This window comes from Drosophila kikkawai, chromosome 3R (assembly GCF_030179895.1).
Source record: "Drosophila kikkawai strain 14028-0561.14 chromosome 3R, DkikHiC1v2, whole genome shotgun sequence".
Classification (NCBI taxonomy): Eukaryota; Metazoa; Arthropoda; class Insecta; order Diptera; family Drosophilidae; genus Drosophila; species Drosophila kikkawai.
This window is the reverse complement of record NC_091731.1, coordinates 16,329,245-16,344,534: the sequence shown is the minus strand read 5'-3', so window position 1 is coordinate 16,344,534 and position 15,290 is coordinate 16,329,245. Positions and strand designations below refer to the sequence as shown.

The window sequence follows — 15,290 nt, the reverse complement described above, 5'->3', positions numbered from 1 at the left end:
CAGCATCAATTAATAATCCGCATCGATGGCTATTGCAGTCCTGATTTATGTGTATGCCAGCTAGCCAGGATCGTAACGATTGCAGCTTAATGCATTGCCCGCAAAAACAGATTGCCGTCGAATGCCATTAAGCATTATCCGCCGCTTATATGCACACACCCACACATACACACACACTCGGCAGCTACACACTCATGCACTCAATTTAATGATTGATTTGAGTTTAATTGCTTTCAATTGTTTTGCGGAATGCAAATTTCACAAACGGTTGACTGCCCAGCAGCCAGGGAGATCAATAAGCAATAAGCAAACAGCATTTTTCGTCGCCCCCTTCTCGCACAATGACGTGTGAAGCGGGGCGATTTGTTAAATTACCGGCCATTCCGGCCTCGGGCAAATATTATGCAACACTTTTGGCCCAATTTCGCATACTCCCGAGCATACATACGGACGTACTTACATATCTACCACCACCCCATTGACAAGTCATCAAAGGCGACTGACTGGCAAGGTCATGATGTGCCGAATGCCCAGGGGGCTTTCAAGAAAATGGGAAAAATAAAACTAAAAGAAAGTAGGGAAGTGTGTGTGTGCAGAGAGCAAAAACAAGTCAGGAACTAAATAAAAAAAAACAAGAAACCCATTCTCAACTCGAGAAAAATGCCCTTTTTTCACGGCTTTTCTTTCCGTGTCTCAATACATCAGTGTGTATCTGTGTGTGGGCCACTTTCCTCGGGTGCTCCCAAGTTTGTCACACTTTCAGCCTTCAAATATTTGCCGTCCTCCTCTGTATCTCTACTTTTCGCTTCTCTTGTTTATTGATTTTCCCCGAGCCAAGTTTGGTGTACTTTTCTCGCATTATTTATTGTTCCATTTTTTTTGTATCAGTCTTAGTAACTACTTCGGAATCTTTGCTTGATGGGTATTTATAATTGCACTTAGCGTATTACAAGAGTCCATGCCAGGGCAGGGGATGGGTGGTTGGGGGGCCAAGGCAGCTACGGTCCCAATACTAATTAAGTTGGCCAGTTCGTGGGTCGCTTTGCCGACTATGGCCAATTGAAAGTGAACTGCCCTGTCGAGTGGGGCTGGGCTTTAGTGGTAGCCTTCTCTGTCGTCTATCTACCTTTGCACAGCAAAAAAATGTTAAGCAAAAGGAATAATTGGAAAAAGATTTGCTCTTGATTATAAACAAATATTAATGCTGGAATACTTTATATATTTTAACTGGAAATGTAAATAACTTGCAAAAATCAAATTTATTTATATACCCCTTAATTAGATCCAGGACCAACTTTATTTTGTAGTTTCTTCGTTTACCTTTGCCTCTCTCTTTGTGCTCTCTATTGGCCTGAGTGGCACTTATCGTTGCTGGTAATGACGTAATTGCGGACAGTTTGTGGGGAGTTGGTCAGCAGGTGTGCCTCCTCCTTGCTTAAATCCCTCAAAGGTGTGTGTTTGCGGGCGACAGGCTGTTGCATATGTCACAGTCATTAAGTTCCAAGAGAGCCAGGCTAAAAATACACAAAGCCTTGTGGCCCCAAAAAGTAGGCAATGGCTCTCTTTATTGCTGTCTGACCCGCATCAAAATATTTTCTGACAGCGCTCGGGGAAGTGGGGGTAGAGACGGGCCTGAGCGGCCTGAAATTATAATTATACATATCGCAGACATATCAGCGATAATTGAATTCCAAAGCACAAACCACGGGGCGTATGCGCGATTTTATGGAAATTATTTCTGTCGAAAAGAAACTCGCCTCGCATGCCAATCACATGCCAATCAAGCGAATCGATACTGATAATCGACAGCAGCATAGTTTCTGTGTCATTATAGCTTTCAAATATTTGAAAGACCCGGAAAAAAATGCCATAACTTTCCGGGACCTCTGGTTACGTGGTCAGATATGTATGGTAAACACCCATGGCCCAATGACCTCTAATATGCTCTATTTGCAATTTGTTATATAAATAAGCATAATTTGCCGTGTACCATCATCGTCCTCGTCAGCGTCAGCATCATAGTTTCGGGGCTGGCATGATGCCAAATTTATATTATCTTTCACCATAATATTCACTATGTATACTATAAGGTATAGTGCTCGTATGTGGGCCATTTATATGCACATAAATACATACATATATATTTTTTGGCACATTCTTGTGGCCCCTCTGCGTCCCGCCACCATCCATCATCTCGTTGTGTGCATAAAATATTTTTGTGGTAATTTTTCATGCTCACATTAGCGGGGTCTGTCAACCAAAAAGCGGCAAAACGATAGCTGCGAGCGGTTTCTGAAAATGTTGCAGCATCAAGGAGCTAGCTGCAAGCCATTTCGCTCCGCCATTTTCTTTCCTGTTTTCCACCTCGCCTTTTCCTCGCACCACCCGCATAAATAAATAAAGCAGAACTCAAAAGGGCCCCCCACAGAGGGTAGCAGAGGAGAGAGTCCTGTCTGCTTGTCGTTTAATCGGTATTGATTTTGTATTGTTGTTCCGCTGCCAATATTTTATAGTACGCCTTACTCGGGGCCTTTCCTCCTTTCAGCCATTGCGCTTTTGGCCAACGCTTGGACGGGCGTTGCGTTAATTGAAAGCCATACAAATTGCGGCCCGGCTGGCAGGCAATTATAAAATTGTTTGGGCAAAGTTGATTGTGGCGTAAAATGGCAGAGAATTAATGGCTCTAAAGAGGCTTCAGACGAGGATATAGTCTGACGCTCGAATGGCCGGTATCAGTTGCTTATTTATGGCAGCAAATTATCAACAGGATAGCCTTACCAACCAAAAGCCTCAAGTCTCCAGTCAAGTCGAATGCATACATGTTTTTTGAACAAAGAAAAAAGAAGAATTGCAGTGGTAATTTATGAGTGTTGCCACAGGCTTTGATATCGATTTGCAATAGCTTCTATTTGAAAAAGAAAATGCCTTGGCTCTAAAATAATTTATGAACACATTTTCCAAGGATTTCAAATTAATTTCGGACTATTTTTAGTCAGTTTTTCAGAAAGATTTCGTTTGTAGCTTTTAGGGATTCCAATAATCCCATACAGACAGGACAGAAAAGAATAGAAGCCTCGCCTGGGACCAGGAACCCCCATGTTTTTGCACTTCCGGTGGCTGAATGTGTGCTTGTAGCTTCAATAAAGGCAATCCATAATTCATTGGTTTAAATGCATTTACCACTGACCACATGCCGATGCCTGCATCTCATATTTGGCCACGGTAAAAGGCATTAAATTTGTCATTCGATAAAGCATTTATCGAGTGTTCAGTCCTTTCACAAATGTTTGCTGTTTGTGTCGTATCAGGAATTGCTGTTCACTCGCATTAAAACCGAATTCGTGTTCCATGTTAATGGAAATATTCGATGTGGAATTATTATTGTTTCCTTGGAGATGATTTATTTTCTTGTGTATTGCTTTGAGGGGATTCCCCGGTTGACTACAGTCAACCTCAGAAATGCGATAAACCGAATTTATGATGTTTTTGATTCGCATTAAATGAGCAGAACATAAACAAATTCGAATTTAATTCAATTTAACTCTACCCCAAATCTCAAATCCACCGAAAATCGATAGAAAACAGTTTTTTCTCACCTTGCACACTTTCTCTACAATTTTTTTGGGGTCTTTCAGTTTTATTCTTTTCACAATTTTCGCTCTTTTCGCGCTACGGCAAAGTATAAATCTGCGGTGCTCCTCAATAAAAATAGACACATTCACAGTTTCAATTTCAATTAGACGGCGGCTGCAATTTCTCATACATTTTTTTGTTGGGATTTTTCTGTTTTTTTCGGCAAAGAGCAACGCAAAAAAGAGGCCTTGCCACATTTCAATTTGGGGGCACAGCATCAGCAGCGGCAGCTGATTCGAAAAGTTTTAATTGAGTTTTTGCAACCAATCGAATAATCAAATCAAAACTCATTACAATAAAAGCGAAGCGAAAAGACCGGGCCGGCAAAGAAATTAGTGCAATCGAATTAAGGCTGGAATAAGGCCAATCAAGTTATTAATCGAATTAACGCGGCTCACGACGACAAAGAACAAAGTGAAAAAATGTTTGGCTGCATTTATCAGCTGTGGGACTGGTGAGTAGCACAAATCTCGTAGATCCCAGCTCTCTGTGTGACCCACGCCCAACCCCATTTCCATCCCCATTCCCATTACCATCCCCATCCCCATTTTCAAACCTGCAAGGTCAGCCTGCGTCTGTGGCCAGGGCGGCGACTGCAGTTAATCAATTACGGTCAATTACGTGCTGAGCCAGTTGCATTCGCCAGCCAGCGGGTTCCGTGCCTTCCGCAGCTCGCGAGTATTGAATAACCCCCAACTAGGGCTTAACCCAAGGTGTACCCTTGTGCCTCAAACGAAATATTTATATTAAAATATAATATAATAGAAACAGTAAACATAGATTAACAATGCCTTTTATTATTAAATAATTAAAAATGTAGGCAGATTTTTAAACTATTTTCCTAGGTTCTTATATTTTTTTTTATTACGTATTATATTAAGCAAAGCCGTAATTAAGGAATTAATCACTTTAACGAAATGATTTTGTACCCTTTATTATGCCATCAAAGCAATAATAACATTTATAGGGTTAATTTTTGTTGTCCACGCAATCATATTATGTGGGACGACCTCAGCTGATTGAATCACAGTTCCGCTTGCCTTGCGAATTTTCACTGATCTTCCGTATTTTTTCCGTTTTGCAGGTTGGAGGCGCCGCCCCTCTTCACCGCCGGCACCATGGACGCCAAGAAGCTGCAGCAACTGCAGGAGGCGGCGATTCTCGCCCAGCAGCAGAAGAAGCTGCCGCTGGCCTACCAGACGAATCTCGTTGACTACCGAACGGCGGCTTACAGTCAGGCACTTTACCAGCAGTCGCCCACGGCCACGAGCTCTAGTGGCGGAGGAGCGCTCTCGCCAATCGAGCTGCAGCCGCAGTCCAAGCACCATGGCCTGATGAAGCACGGACACGGAGGTGGAGGCACCTCGAGCAGTTCTCACAGCTCGCCTTACCACCAGTCGTACTCCAGCAGTGGCGGTGGGACAGCCGCTGGCCAGGATCAGCTCTACCAATCGCCCACGGAGCGCACCTATCTGGCGGCGGCGGGCAGGTTGCAGGCCAGTAATGCCACCGCAGGCCATCATCCTATCTCCGCCCTGCAGGCGCAGTACCAGCAGCTGCAGGCGGCCAAGATGCAGGCTCAGATCGCCACCCAGAACGAGGCGGCCCAGGCGCAGCAGCGGACCTTTGCCATGCGACAGGCCATGAATCCGCCCACCAATCATTATCACATAAGCCAGTCCCCCAGCATGGTGTCCACGCTGACGCAACAGCAGCAGCAACAGCAGCAGGCGCAGCAGCAACAGAGGGCTCCTCCCTCGTCGCTCAATTTGCAGAATCAATACCAACCGGCTCAGGGTCCGCTGAAGCTGCAACAGCAACAGCAGCAGCAGCCGGTGATGCCCAAGCACTATCAGGAGCAGCTGTACGCCCAACAGCAGCAACTGCAGCAGCAACAGCAGCAGTTGCTACAACAACAGCAGCAGCATCGCCACAAGACCGACCTGCAGACACCTGGCAGTGAGCACGGCACCGTTTACATCCAACAAAACCATCCAGGACATGTGGTGAACCAGGCATGCCAGACCCAGATATCGACTGTTAAGCCCAAGGCCACGCCCAGCTCGGAGGAGTCCTCGACCAACTCGGCCAAGAGTCCTTCGCACGCGCCTCTGGACAGGAAGAAGAGCGCGGGCTCCATACAGGCTCTTAAGTCGCCGATAACCAAGAGGCCACCATCCACGCCAGTTACCCTGTCAGGTTGGCTGCATAAGCAGGGTTCCGATGGTCTGAAGGTGTGGCGTAAGAGGTGGTTCGTCCTGGCCGAGTACTGCCTGTACTACTACAAAGGTCCCGAGGAGGAGAAGCTGCTGGGATCCGTGCTGCTGCCCTCGTATCGCGTATCTGCCTGCTTGCCCGAGGACAAGATCTACCGCAAGTTTGCCTTCAAGTGCGAGCACCAGAACATGCGAACCTACTGGCTGGCGGCAGACAATTCCGAGGCCATGATGCAGTGGGTCAGGGCCTTGGCGGCGGCCAGCTTGATGCAGGCACCCAGCAGCGGAGAGTCAGAGCCCAGTGTGAACTCTTCGTTAAATCACAGCGGTGAGAACTCGGATTCCGGGATTCATACGTTACAATCGCAGCCCAGCAAGGGACAGCCCACACCCTCCTCGGATAATGCGGGTGGAGGAGGCAACGCTGGCAACGGAGGAGGTGGCGCCCAGCCGCTCTATGCCAATGCCCCGCCCAAGCCAAGACGCATCAATGATGGAGGCTACTCCTCGCCCTCGCCCGAGCACCACGAGCAGCAGCAGCAACAGCACTCCGGTCGCCGCTTGATGTCGCCAACCCAGCAACTCTACCAGCAGCAGCAACAAAACCAACGATCTCAGCAGCAGCAACAGCAGCCGCAGCAGCACCATGCCATCTACGATACACGGACGGGACACGTGTCCACCGCCTTGCAGTTGCAGCAGGCCCAGCAGCAATACTCACTAGACCATCTGGAGGCGCAGTTTCAGCAACAGCAGCTGGACATGGAGGCGCAGATAGCCAGGCTTCAGCAGCAGCGGGCTGCCGAGGAGATCTACGGCGAGCGGGAGATGTACATGGCCAAGCTGATGCAGCAGCGTCAGGGAGCAGGCGGTGTCTATCCCACCCAGCAGCAGCTTCTGCAGGCGGAGCGACGCACTCCGGATGCCTATGGGCGGTCCAAGCAGCAGCGCCTGTTCGCAGCAGCAGCCGCTGCAGCGGATTACGAGGATATCTACAACATGTCACAACTGGCAGGAGGAGGAGCAGGTGGGGCTATGTCCGCCCAGGAGGCACTGCTTCAGGAGGCGGCCAGCTATCGGCGTCCGCTCAGCCCGCCCAGCTATGATGGCAGCAAGCATGTGCCGGCTATGCCGCAACGCTACACGCCCAATCACATGGAGGTAAGTGTGGAAAAAGAAGAGAAGGAGGAGGATGAGGTGGTTTGCCACTTTGAAGTCTTTGGTAGCTTTATTAGATTCAGAGAAATGATCTTAGTAAAAGAAATAATTATGAAGGGAACTTTGGGATCAACTTTATTTTAAAGTAAAACTCTGTCTCTTAAAGACATAGTTCTTGTCTTGATCTTTCAAAATCCAATAGCATTCCTGACACACAGACATCTGTGTTAGCCCAAACCTTAAGTGCACTTCGCAAAGGCAATAAAAATGACCAAACGCTGCCCCAGGCAACAACGAGCTGCGATTCCAATTGCGATTGCTGATGACCTGCCACTTGACTCGGCATCCACGGCTTTATGCGCACTTGGAAGCTCGAAACTCAGAACTCGGAACTCGGGGGCGTGGCACCACCAGCGAAGGTCAGCCCAGCAAATCATCTGCGATGCCACTTGATGTTGTCTGATTGCTGCAAACGGAGGAGCTGTGAGCTCTCAAAGCCAGGGGGAAACTCTGGATGGCTAAGAGGTTGCGTTTCAGTTTTTATATTTCCGCACCTCTCCTGCTGACCTAGTTGCAAAGTCCCCCGTCTGGTGGATTGCACCTCAGCACGTATCAGCTTTTCACTTTTATTTGCCCTTGCCGGGCGCCTGCTCCCGCTGATATAACTCCTTCCTCGTCCACGGACGACTCAACAAAGCCGCGCAGCACACAAAAGCCGCCTCAGGTGGAGGAGCAGAGGGTGTGTATGCCGGGCAGAGTGCACCCATTGATGGACGGGTGGGAGCCAGTCTTTCTCGGAAACTTTCGGTTTCAAGCAGCTGCCTCGAGTCCGCAGCGCACTCTTTAATTGGACTTTAGTGTGTCAGTGGGTTGCTAAATTGCAGACGTCTCTTCTGCGAGGGCTCCTTTCCCATTCTCCTGGCCGCAGTGCAGCAATTTCCTTCGAATGCAACTTTATGAGCTCTTCGCCCCTTGGCCTGGGCAGGACGGAGAGTGGGGGAGTGGCGTCCGGAGAGGGCGTCGGGAGCAGCTGCTTAGTGGGTCAGGTCAGGCACTGCAAGTTAGCCGGGAAATGAGTCGCGTGCATGATTTATGGCCAAAGGCCCTGGGCCCGAGACCAGCTGCGCTGGAGCTTGTTCTAGTACGCCTGCCAAGTGTCGAACAAGTTACGAGGCACGCCAATCTTCCACACTCGGCAAAGATATTTTATGTGTAATTTTAAATGTAAATCCTAAAATTAGTTTGCAGGCTAAACAAAGCGTGGCAGAAGTGCTCGCATTGCACTGCAGACAGCGTCTAGCGACGAGTGGACCTCAGGGTGCGCTATTTAGAGTAGAATGTAACTGAAATTCATAATTATCACCGATTTCTGCCAGTGCAAAACCAGTTAAAAATGAAAAACCCTACTCCCCTTGCGGCCATTAAATGCCCCTTACTTATTCTGTTCTTTTTTCCAACCCAATTCCGCAGGCCAGCGCCGCTGATCAACTAATCAATACCATGGACTTGCGTGCCCGCTCCGTGGCGGCCATAGTGCGTCCGCACTCCGCGGACTTCCTGGAGTATGAGGCGCGTGCCGAGGCTGCTGCAGCCGCTGCCGCCGCGGCGGTGGCTCAGAGCCAACAGGAAAGTGGCCGGGCCCCCAGGCCCAAGTCCAGTCTGGACATCAACCGAACGCCGGACAGCTTCTACTACTCGGAGGCCAGCTACGCGGACAAGATGCGCAAGAGCGCTTTGTATCTGCAGAGCGGCGGAGCGGGCGCTGCCCAGCCGCAGCAGGCGGGCAGCTACCGCACTGCCGTCGGAGACTTTAACTCCGGGGTAAACACCATTGGCTATGAGAATCCCTACGAGCGGGCCTACAAGCGGCAGGAACTGCTGGCCGAAGCGCAGGCTCAGGGCGGAGTGGCCAGCAGCATGCCACGCATGAGCCGCTCTGCTAGCCAAGGACGCTCGGTAACCTCGCAACTGCAGTCGCCGCAGCAGGAGGACCTGCCGCCCCTGAACGTGCATCCGGGCTCCATCTTCCCGCCATCGATGTCCACGCAAGAGATCATTAGCAAGAACGAGCAGTTCCTTCGTTCCGCCAGCGCCCGGCTGCCCAAGCGATCGGGTGGCATGGATGACGACTACTCCGCAGGCAACTCCACCACCACCTCGCCCACTGGAGCGTCCAATTCGCCGCAGCACAACCAGGACGGAGAGCGGAAGCGCGAGGAGTCCATGAAGCGGTTGCTCGAGTGGAAGCAGCGCATGCTGCAGTCGCCGCTGACGCGAAAGGGCATCCAGCAGGGCGGCAGCAACATGTCAGCCATGTCGAAGCTGGGCAGCAATCCGAACATCCTGCTGGCATCCACAGCCGTGGCCAGCGGAGCGCGCTATGGCCCCCAGGCGGGCAAAACGGGTCTGGTGGGTAATGGCAATGGAAATGGCAATGGCAATGCCTCCGGAGCTGGCAACCCGCCGTCAGCTGGTGGCATCCAGCGTTCCCGATCGGAGAGCCAGGCCAATGTGGGTCCTGGCGGAGTGGTGTACAACAGCTACTCCTCGGACGATGAGGGTGAGTGCCGATCAGCGATGACTTACCCAATACGTATTACCCATATATTGCTTGGCTTCAACTCTGTCCCTATTTAGTACTCTCTATCTGTATCTGTATCTGTCTTTATACCGTATCCATGCTATGATGATGCGCTACTTTATTTGCAATACATTTTAATTTATTTTAAACTATCAATAAGAAATTTATTAATGCTTAAAGAGCTTCTTTTAAAATATTACAAATTTGTTTTTAAGAATCTACCTCTTCTTGGTTAGTTTTACCTTTAAGCGAAGTTAATTCACTTTGATTTCGTGTCATAAATTTGCTTTTATACTAAAAAATAATCCAATCTCATAATTTAAAACGTTTTTAAAAGTAAAATATGATAAATCTAATCAAAATTTCCTGGACAATTTTTTATTTATTCTTGCAAGACTCTTTAATTTAAATAAATGTAATGTTGACAAATAAGGCGAGCGCATGAACATGGCCTATATGTATCTCTATCTGCATCCATATTGTATTCGTATTCGTAGATGTATTTAATCTGGCTCTGTAGCTGTTGCTAACCGTGCTGCATTTTTCCTTTTATTTGCACTTTGGCCTTGCTTTCAGTTAGTTGCATGTTAGATAACAACAGCTGCCTGCTCTTTATTTTTGTCTTTTCCTGCCGGATTGCAAGCTGCTGCAGAGCTGGAAGAAAAACTCTTTAAACAAAAGCACTTTCAGTGGCAGGAGCTTCTGCTTTTGACTGCCATAATCCCCTCATTTAAGCCTTCCCCCATTTCAATGCTAATTTATTACGTCCCGGCGCCAGACTAAACAATTAAAAGCTTCATGTAGTTTAATACTTGTGTGTTTTTAGCATTTTTTATTGCCTTGTTGCGTTCTTTTATGGCTTAATGCATACGGTTAATTAAACAATAGAAAAAAAATGAAATGAAATGGCCATTTTTTGAGAGAGGCAAAAGCTAGTTAAGCGAAATCGAAACCAAACAACGAAACCTTCCTGCCGTGCGCACACCCAAAGCCACAACCACACACCATCCATCCACATACACACGCACTCTCATACACACACACACACACAGCAAACCGAAGCAATTTTAAATTTCAATTTCAAAGAATCGAGTATTTTAGAGGCAATGCCGGAAAGTAGGCAACTTCTAAACCCAAATTCCGGCCGGGTTTGAGTCCAAAATAAAAATCAAACAGCCGGATTTTGATTTATATAGCATACATATTTTGGTTTGGTTCTATTTGATCGAAAAAGGAGCGGGGTAGACCGAAACCAAAAACAAATCAACATTTCCGTAGTCGATAAATCTCTTTATTTCACAAAACTCCCTCTCTCTGTCTATCTTTCATGGGTTTAGTAAACATTTTTTGGCGTAGTTACGTTTCGGACTTGTTTCACTCATACTCGTATACTACGTTTTTCCCATCATGACAACCACCGGGTGCTTGGTATTTCCACTACTAAATGCCGCTGTAAACTTCGCACTAAAACCCAAACAACCAAAAACAAAATAATAATAAAATACAAAAACACCAAACTCAAACTCAATCTGGGCCCATAGCGCAATCGACAACCCATTTGATTGAATTGAATTTAATTACATGCCAACCAGCAAAGATATACAAATATGTTTTATATTTCTTCTTTTCCATACGTACTATATAAAATAATTCGTTAATGGTAACTTCTAAACACAATGCCTCACAATTTGTAAATGCTGTAAATTTAACAATGATCAAAATCGAAAAACAAAAACCATAAAAAAAACTCGCTAAAACATAAACAAAACGCACGAAAACGCAGCTGGCACTGTGGATGATGATGATAACTTGTATAAAGCGGCGGCAGGAAGGTCACCATCTAAAGCAGCAACAACAACAGCAATAGGTACAACAATAACAGCAACAGCAACCGTAGCAATAGCAACAACAGCAGCAATAGAAACCCTTAGCAACTTAGAGAGACCCAAGCCCACACCCACCACGACGACAGGGACAACAGGCATAGGCATAGTCACAGGCAGTGCCAAATTCCAACTAAAGCCCATTTTGAAAGTGCACGAGGCCAGCAAGACCCGCATTATTCAGGTGCAGCCCAAACAGCCAGAGGAGGAGCGGCCCAAGCTCAAATTACACCTGCCCCAGACAAATGAGGTGGCCAAAGGAGCTTCAGATGAGCAGGAAAGTGAACAGCAGGCGGAGCTGGCAGAGCATCCCCTGCCCATTCTGCCAAAGAAGGCGGCCCCCAAGTCGCCGCAGAATGCCAATTATGTGCCCGTGTACAGCAATAAGCTGGTCAGCAACTACGAGAACATGGAGTTTGGCAAGCCAATCCCCGAAAGCAAGTCCCCCGACAGCAGTGCAGCGATTACGGATCCCGAGGAGACGCCCATGCTGATGCAGCTCAAGTTGTTCAAAGAGCAGCAGCGGCAGCAGCGCGAAGAGAGTGGAGTGGAGCAGCAGCAGCTGGAGGAGGACCTGACACCCACGGCGGAAAGCAAGCCGATGCCTGGGGAGGATTTCAATAAAAAAGAGGAACATGGTAGAGAGTCCGACGGGGAAGAGGAGGACGAGGACGAGGACGATAGCACTGCATGTGAGGAGTATACAGATGATGATATAGACGAGGCTCTAGCTCAGGATGATGATGACGGGGCAACAAAAGCAGATGAAATGGAGCTGCGAGAGCAGGAGCAGAAGGAGGAAAGGGAACTGCAACAGATATATGTGAATGAACCCATCACTCCTACCGAACAACAGTTCGACGAGAGTCACTATCTGCCCATGACGCCCAAGAAGGCGGAACTAGGCCAGCCAGGTGTCCTGACACTGGTGTCCACCCACGAAAGCTATGAGGAAGAGGAGAACCACTACGTTGAAATGACCAAGGGAATCCAAGACGAGGACAGCAAGGGCAACTACGAGATCATGTGCCTGGCAAGCACTAGCTCCAGCGCCTTTAAGTTTAGCGCCAAAACGGAACCGGTGTATATGGAGTTAGCTGGCGTCAAGGCCGCCCCACCACCACCGCCGCCGACGGAAGAGGCTCACTGTTCCTCAGGTCGGTCCACCCTTAAGAAAGGCAAGAAATCTGGATCAGAGTCCTTGAAGAAGAAAACGAAAAAGCGGCAGGGGAAGGACATGCCGGACATTCTCAAGCCCGCCAAGAGTGCCCTGGCTTTGGCCAGCGATAGCTCGGATGCCGATGACGAGAGCAGTCGGCAGCAACTGGAGGCGAAGAAACTGCGCTCCAGATCACGATTCAGCCTCTCGGACACTTTCAGGCCCGCCTCGTACTACTTGGGGGCTTCCACGCCTCTCAACAACTACGCTGAGAGCTCGGACAGCGAGATACTGCCACCACCGCCAATACCCGACTCACCTCCGCCCATGGAGGAGCTCAAGACGGAGGAGATCTTCTCCTCGGAGCACTATGATACGGTTAAGAGGAGGGATAGCCAAAGCAAGGTCACCCTATCGTACGAGCAGCTGCCCAAGATGCATGCCAGCAACACTTCCCTGAACCTGCCCAAGGCAGTCCCAAGTCCCACTCTGAAGAGCAGTCGCCTCTCGCTGCCCGATCACTTCACCAAGGTGAGAGCTACTCCCCCCCAGAGACTGCAGGTGGTAGCAACGCCGTCGCAGCAGCACCATGCCCGCACCTTGTCGGACTCCAATTACAGCTGCCAGCTGACGGACAACAGTGGCTCCCGCACCTCCTCCGACCTGGACCTGTACCGCCGGCGAGGACAGCAACAGCGCTGCACCAGCAACAACTCTTTGCCCCTCAGCAGCGAGAGCGAGTCCGTGGAGTTCCGGCAGAGATCCGACTCGGAGTTGGATCGCCAGCGATCGAGGAGACCGCTGTCCCAGGAGTCCATCAGCGAGATCGAGTCACTGAGTGAGCAGTTCGAGGAGACGCTGAGCAGCCACGAGCTGGACACCTACCTGAGTCACCTGCACCTGCCCACCGGTCAGGCCACGCCCACCAGTCACCACCTGCTGAACGATGCCAATGCAGCGGCGGGAGCCGATATCCTGACTAATCTTATCAAGCCGCCGAAGACGTTCCGCAACGCCGAAGACGAGGAGCAGCACTTTTATGGAAACATACACTTTCTTTCCTCCACGGACTCCATCCAGCAGCTGGGCGAGGGGGCTGCAGCTGCCCTGATGGTCATGCATAGTAGGAACAACAGCAATATATCCACGCAATCGGCGCCGTACTATTACTCGGAGCTACCGACAGCGGCAGCAACTCTGAATAATCAGCGGGAGATCCACGCCCATGGACTGAACATTGCGCACATCCACAACCCCATCAACCGGCAGCAGCAGTTCGATGTGGACGCGTTGGTGGACAAGGATCAGGCCATCGACAGCAAGAACCTGTACTGCGTGAAGGACAACAACGAGAAGCTGAGCAACAAGCTGAACAACCTGAAGCTGAAGCTGGAGGCGGCGGAGCCACCGGAAAGTGGCGGTAGTGGTGCACTAAACCCATCACATTCATATCTCACAACTACTAAAAACACAAACCTCGCTCGTAAGACGATTGGTGGGAGCATCCCGTTGGATGGTGGAAGTGGCGGAGCCCCTAACAACGATGGTGCTGGTGAAGATGCTGGTGCCGAGGCCGGAGGCAAGACTCAGATCCCGTCGAATAATGCCAATCCCAACCTCTCAGTTCTAGGTGGCGAGTTGCTCTGGGAGGAGGATGCCCTCTGGCGGGAGAGCTTGCGTAGGGTATCCCAGAGGCATGCGCGCTCCCTGGACGACCTGGACAGGATTGCCACGGGTACGGTCTCCAGCTCCACGCCCAAGGTTAAGCTTACCAGGGAGGTGACCTATGTCAATGACAGCCTGAAGCCACGGCAACAACAGCACCTGCAGCCACAGCCACAACCTCAAATCAACGACGAGCACGACGTCTATGTGCAACTGCTGGACAACTCCGCCCTCGGCCAGGACCAGACGGACTCGGATGTGTACGAGGTGCTGCGAGAGGAGACTGCCTCTAATTTGTCGCACAAATCCAATGAGCTGGATCGCGAGACCATTCGCCAGTGGGATGCCATGTCCAGCGGCCTAATGAAGAGTCACCACAGCAACACGGAGGCCACGGGGACGCCCAGCTCAGGAGCAGCTGTCGCCCATCTGCCCCTCACCAGCAATGTGCGCTCCATCATTCAGCAACTGAATAGCAGCGGCGACGACGCCAATGGCAATCCCATGAAAAAGTCGACGAGGAGCAGCAACAACAACCAGTGAGGCAGTTGGATCCCTGCTCCCCCCCCAAAAATATATGCAGCGATTTGCATGGTTTTAGTTCAGATTTCAATTTTCCATTTTCCATTTCTCGTTTCTGTTTGCATTCTGCGAGTTATATTATTTCATGTTGGAGATAGTCCTTTCTCTATTTGTTTGTGTTGATTGATTTGTTACTGTTGCTGTTGTTGTCGTCATTATTGTTGTGTTGTTTTGTTTAATTAATCAACTGGTAAGCAAACTTATATTTATTTATCAAATACCCACATCCATCCATATATCTCATTAAGTCATTAAAGCGCTTGTACATACGCCACTCATTAGCAACACAACCTCTCACACACGATGCACTCTCCCTCCCACCAGCCACGCCGTAGAGTTGAGAATGCCTCAGATAGACAGATAGACTAGATAGATAGATACAACTTTTGGGCAGCATCAAGAGTTAATGCAAC

At 49.3% G+C, this 15,290-nt stretch overlaps 1 protein-coding gene across 10 annotated transcripts in view; it reads left to right on the top strand.

Annotated features, from left to right (window-relative positions):
• The window catches only part of kmr (kramer), a 50,650-nt gene that overhangs the window by 27,153 nt on the left and 8,207 nt on the right, over window positions 1-15,290 (top strand). For 4 of the 10 annotated variants that reach the window (XM_070286380.1, XM_070286378.1, XM_070286377.1 and 1 more), the window contains exons 1-3: window positions 3,945-4,087; window positions 4,718-7,010; window positions 8,478-9,567. In XM_070286380.1, coding sequence (XP_070142481.1) covers window positions 4,056-4,087; window positions 4,718-7,010; window positions 8,478-9,567 — 3,415 coding nt within the window. In that variant the 5' untranslated portion in view covers window positions 3,945-4,055. Of the gene's footprint in view, window positions 1-3,940; window positions 4,088-4,717; window positions 7,011-8,477; window positions 9,568-11,371; window positions 15,062-15,290 lie in introns of those variants that run through there. The other 6 variants (XM_070286372.1, XM_017180254.3, XM_070286375.1 and 3 more) reach the window with 4 other exon arrangements.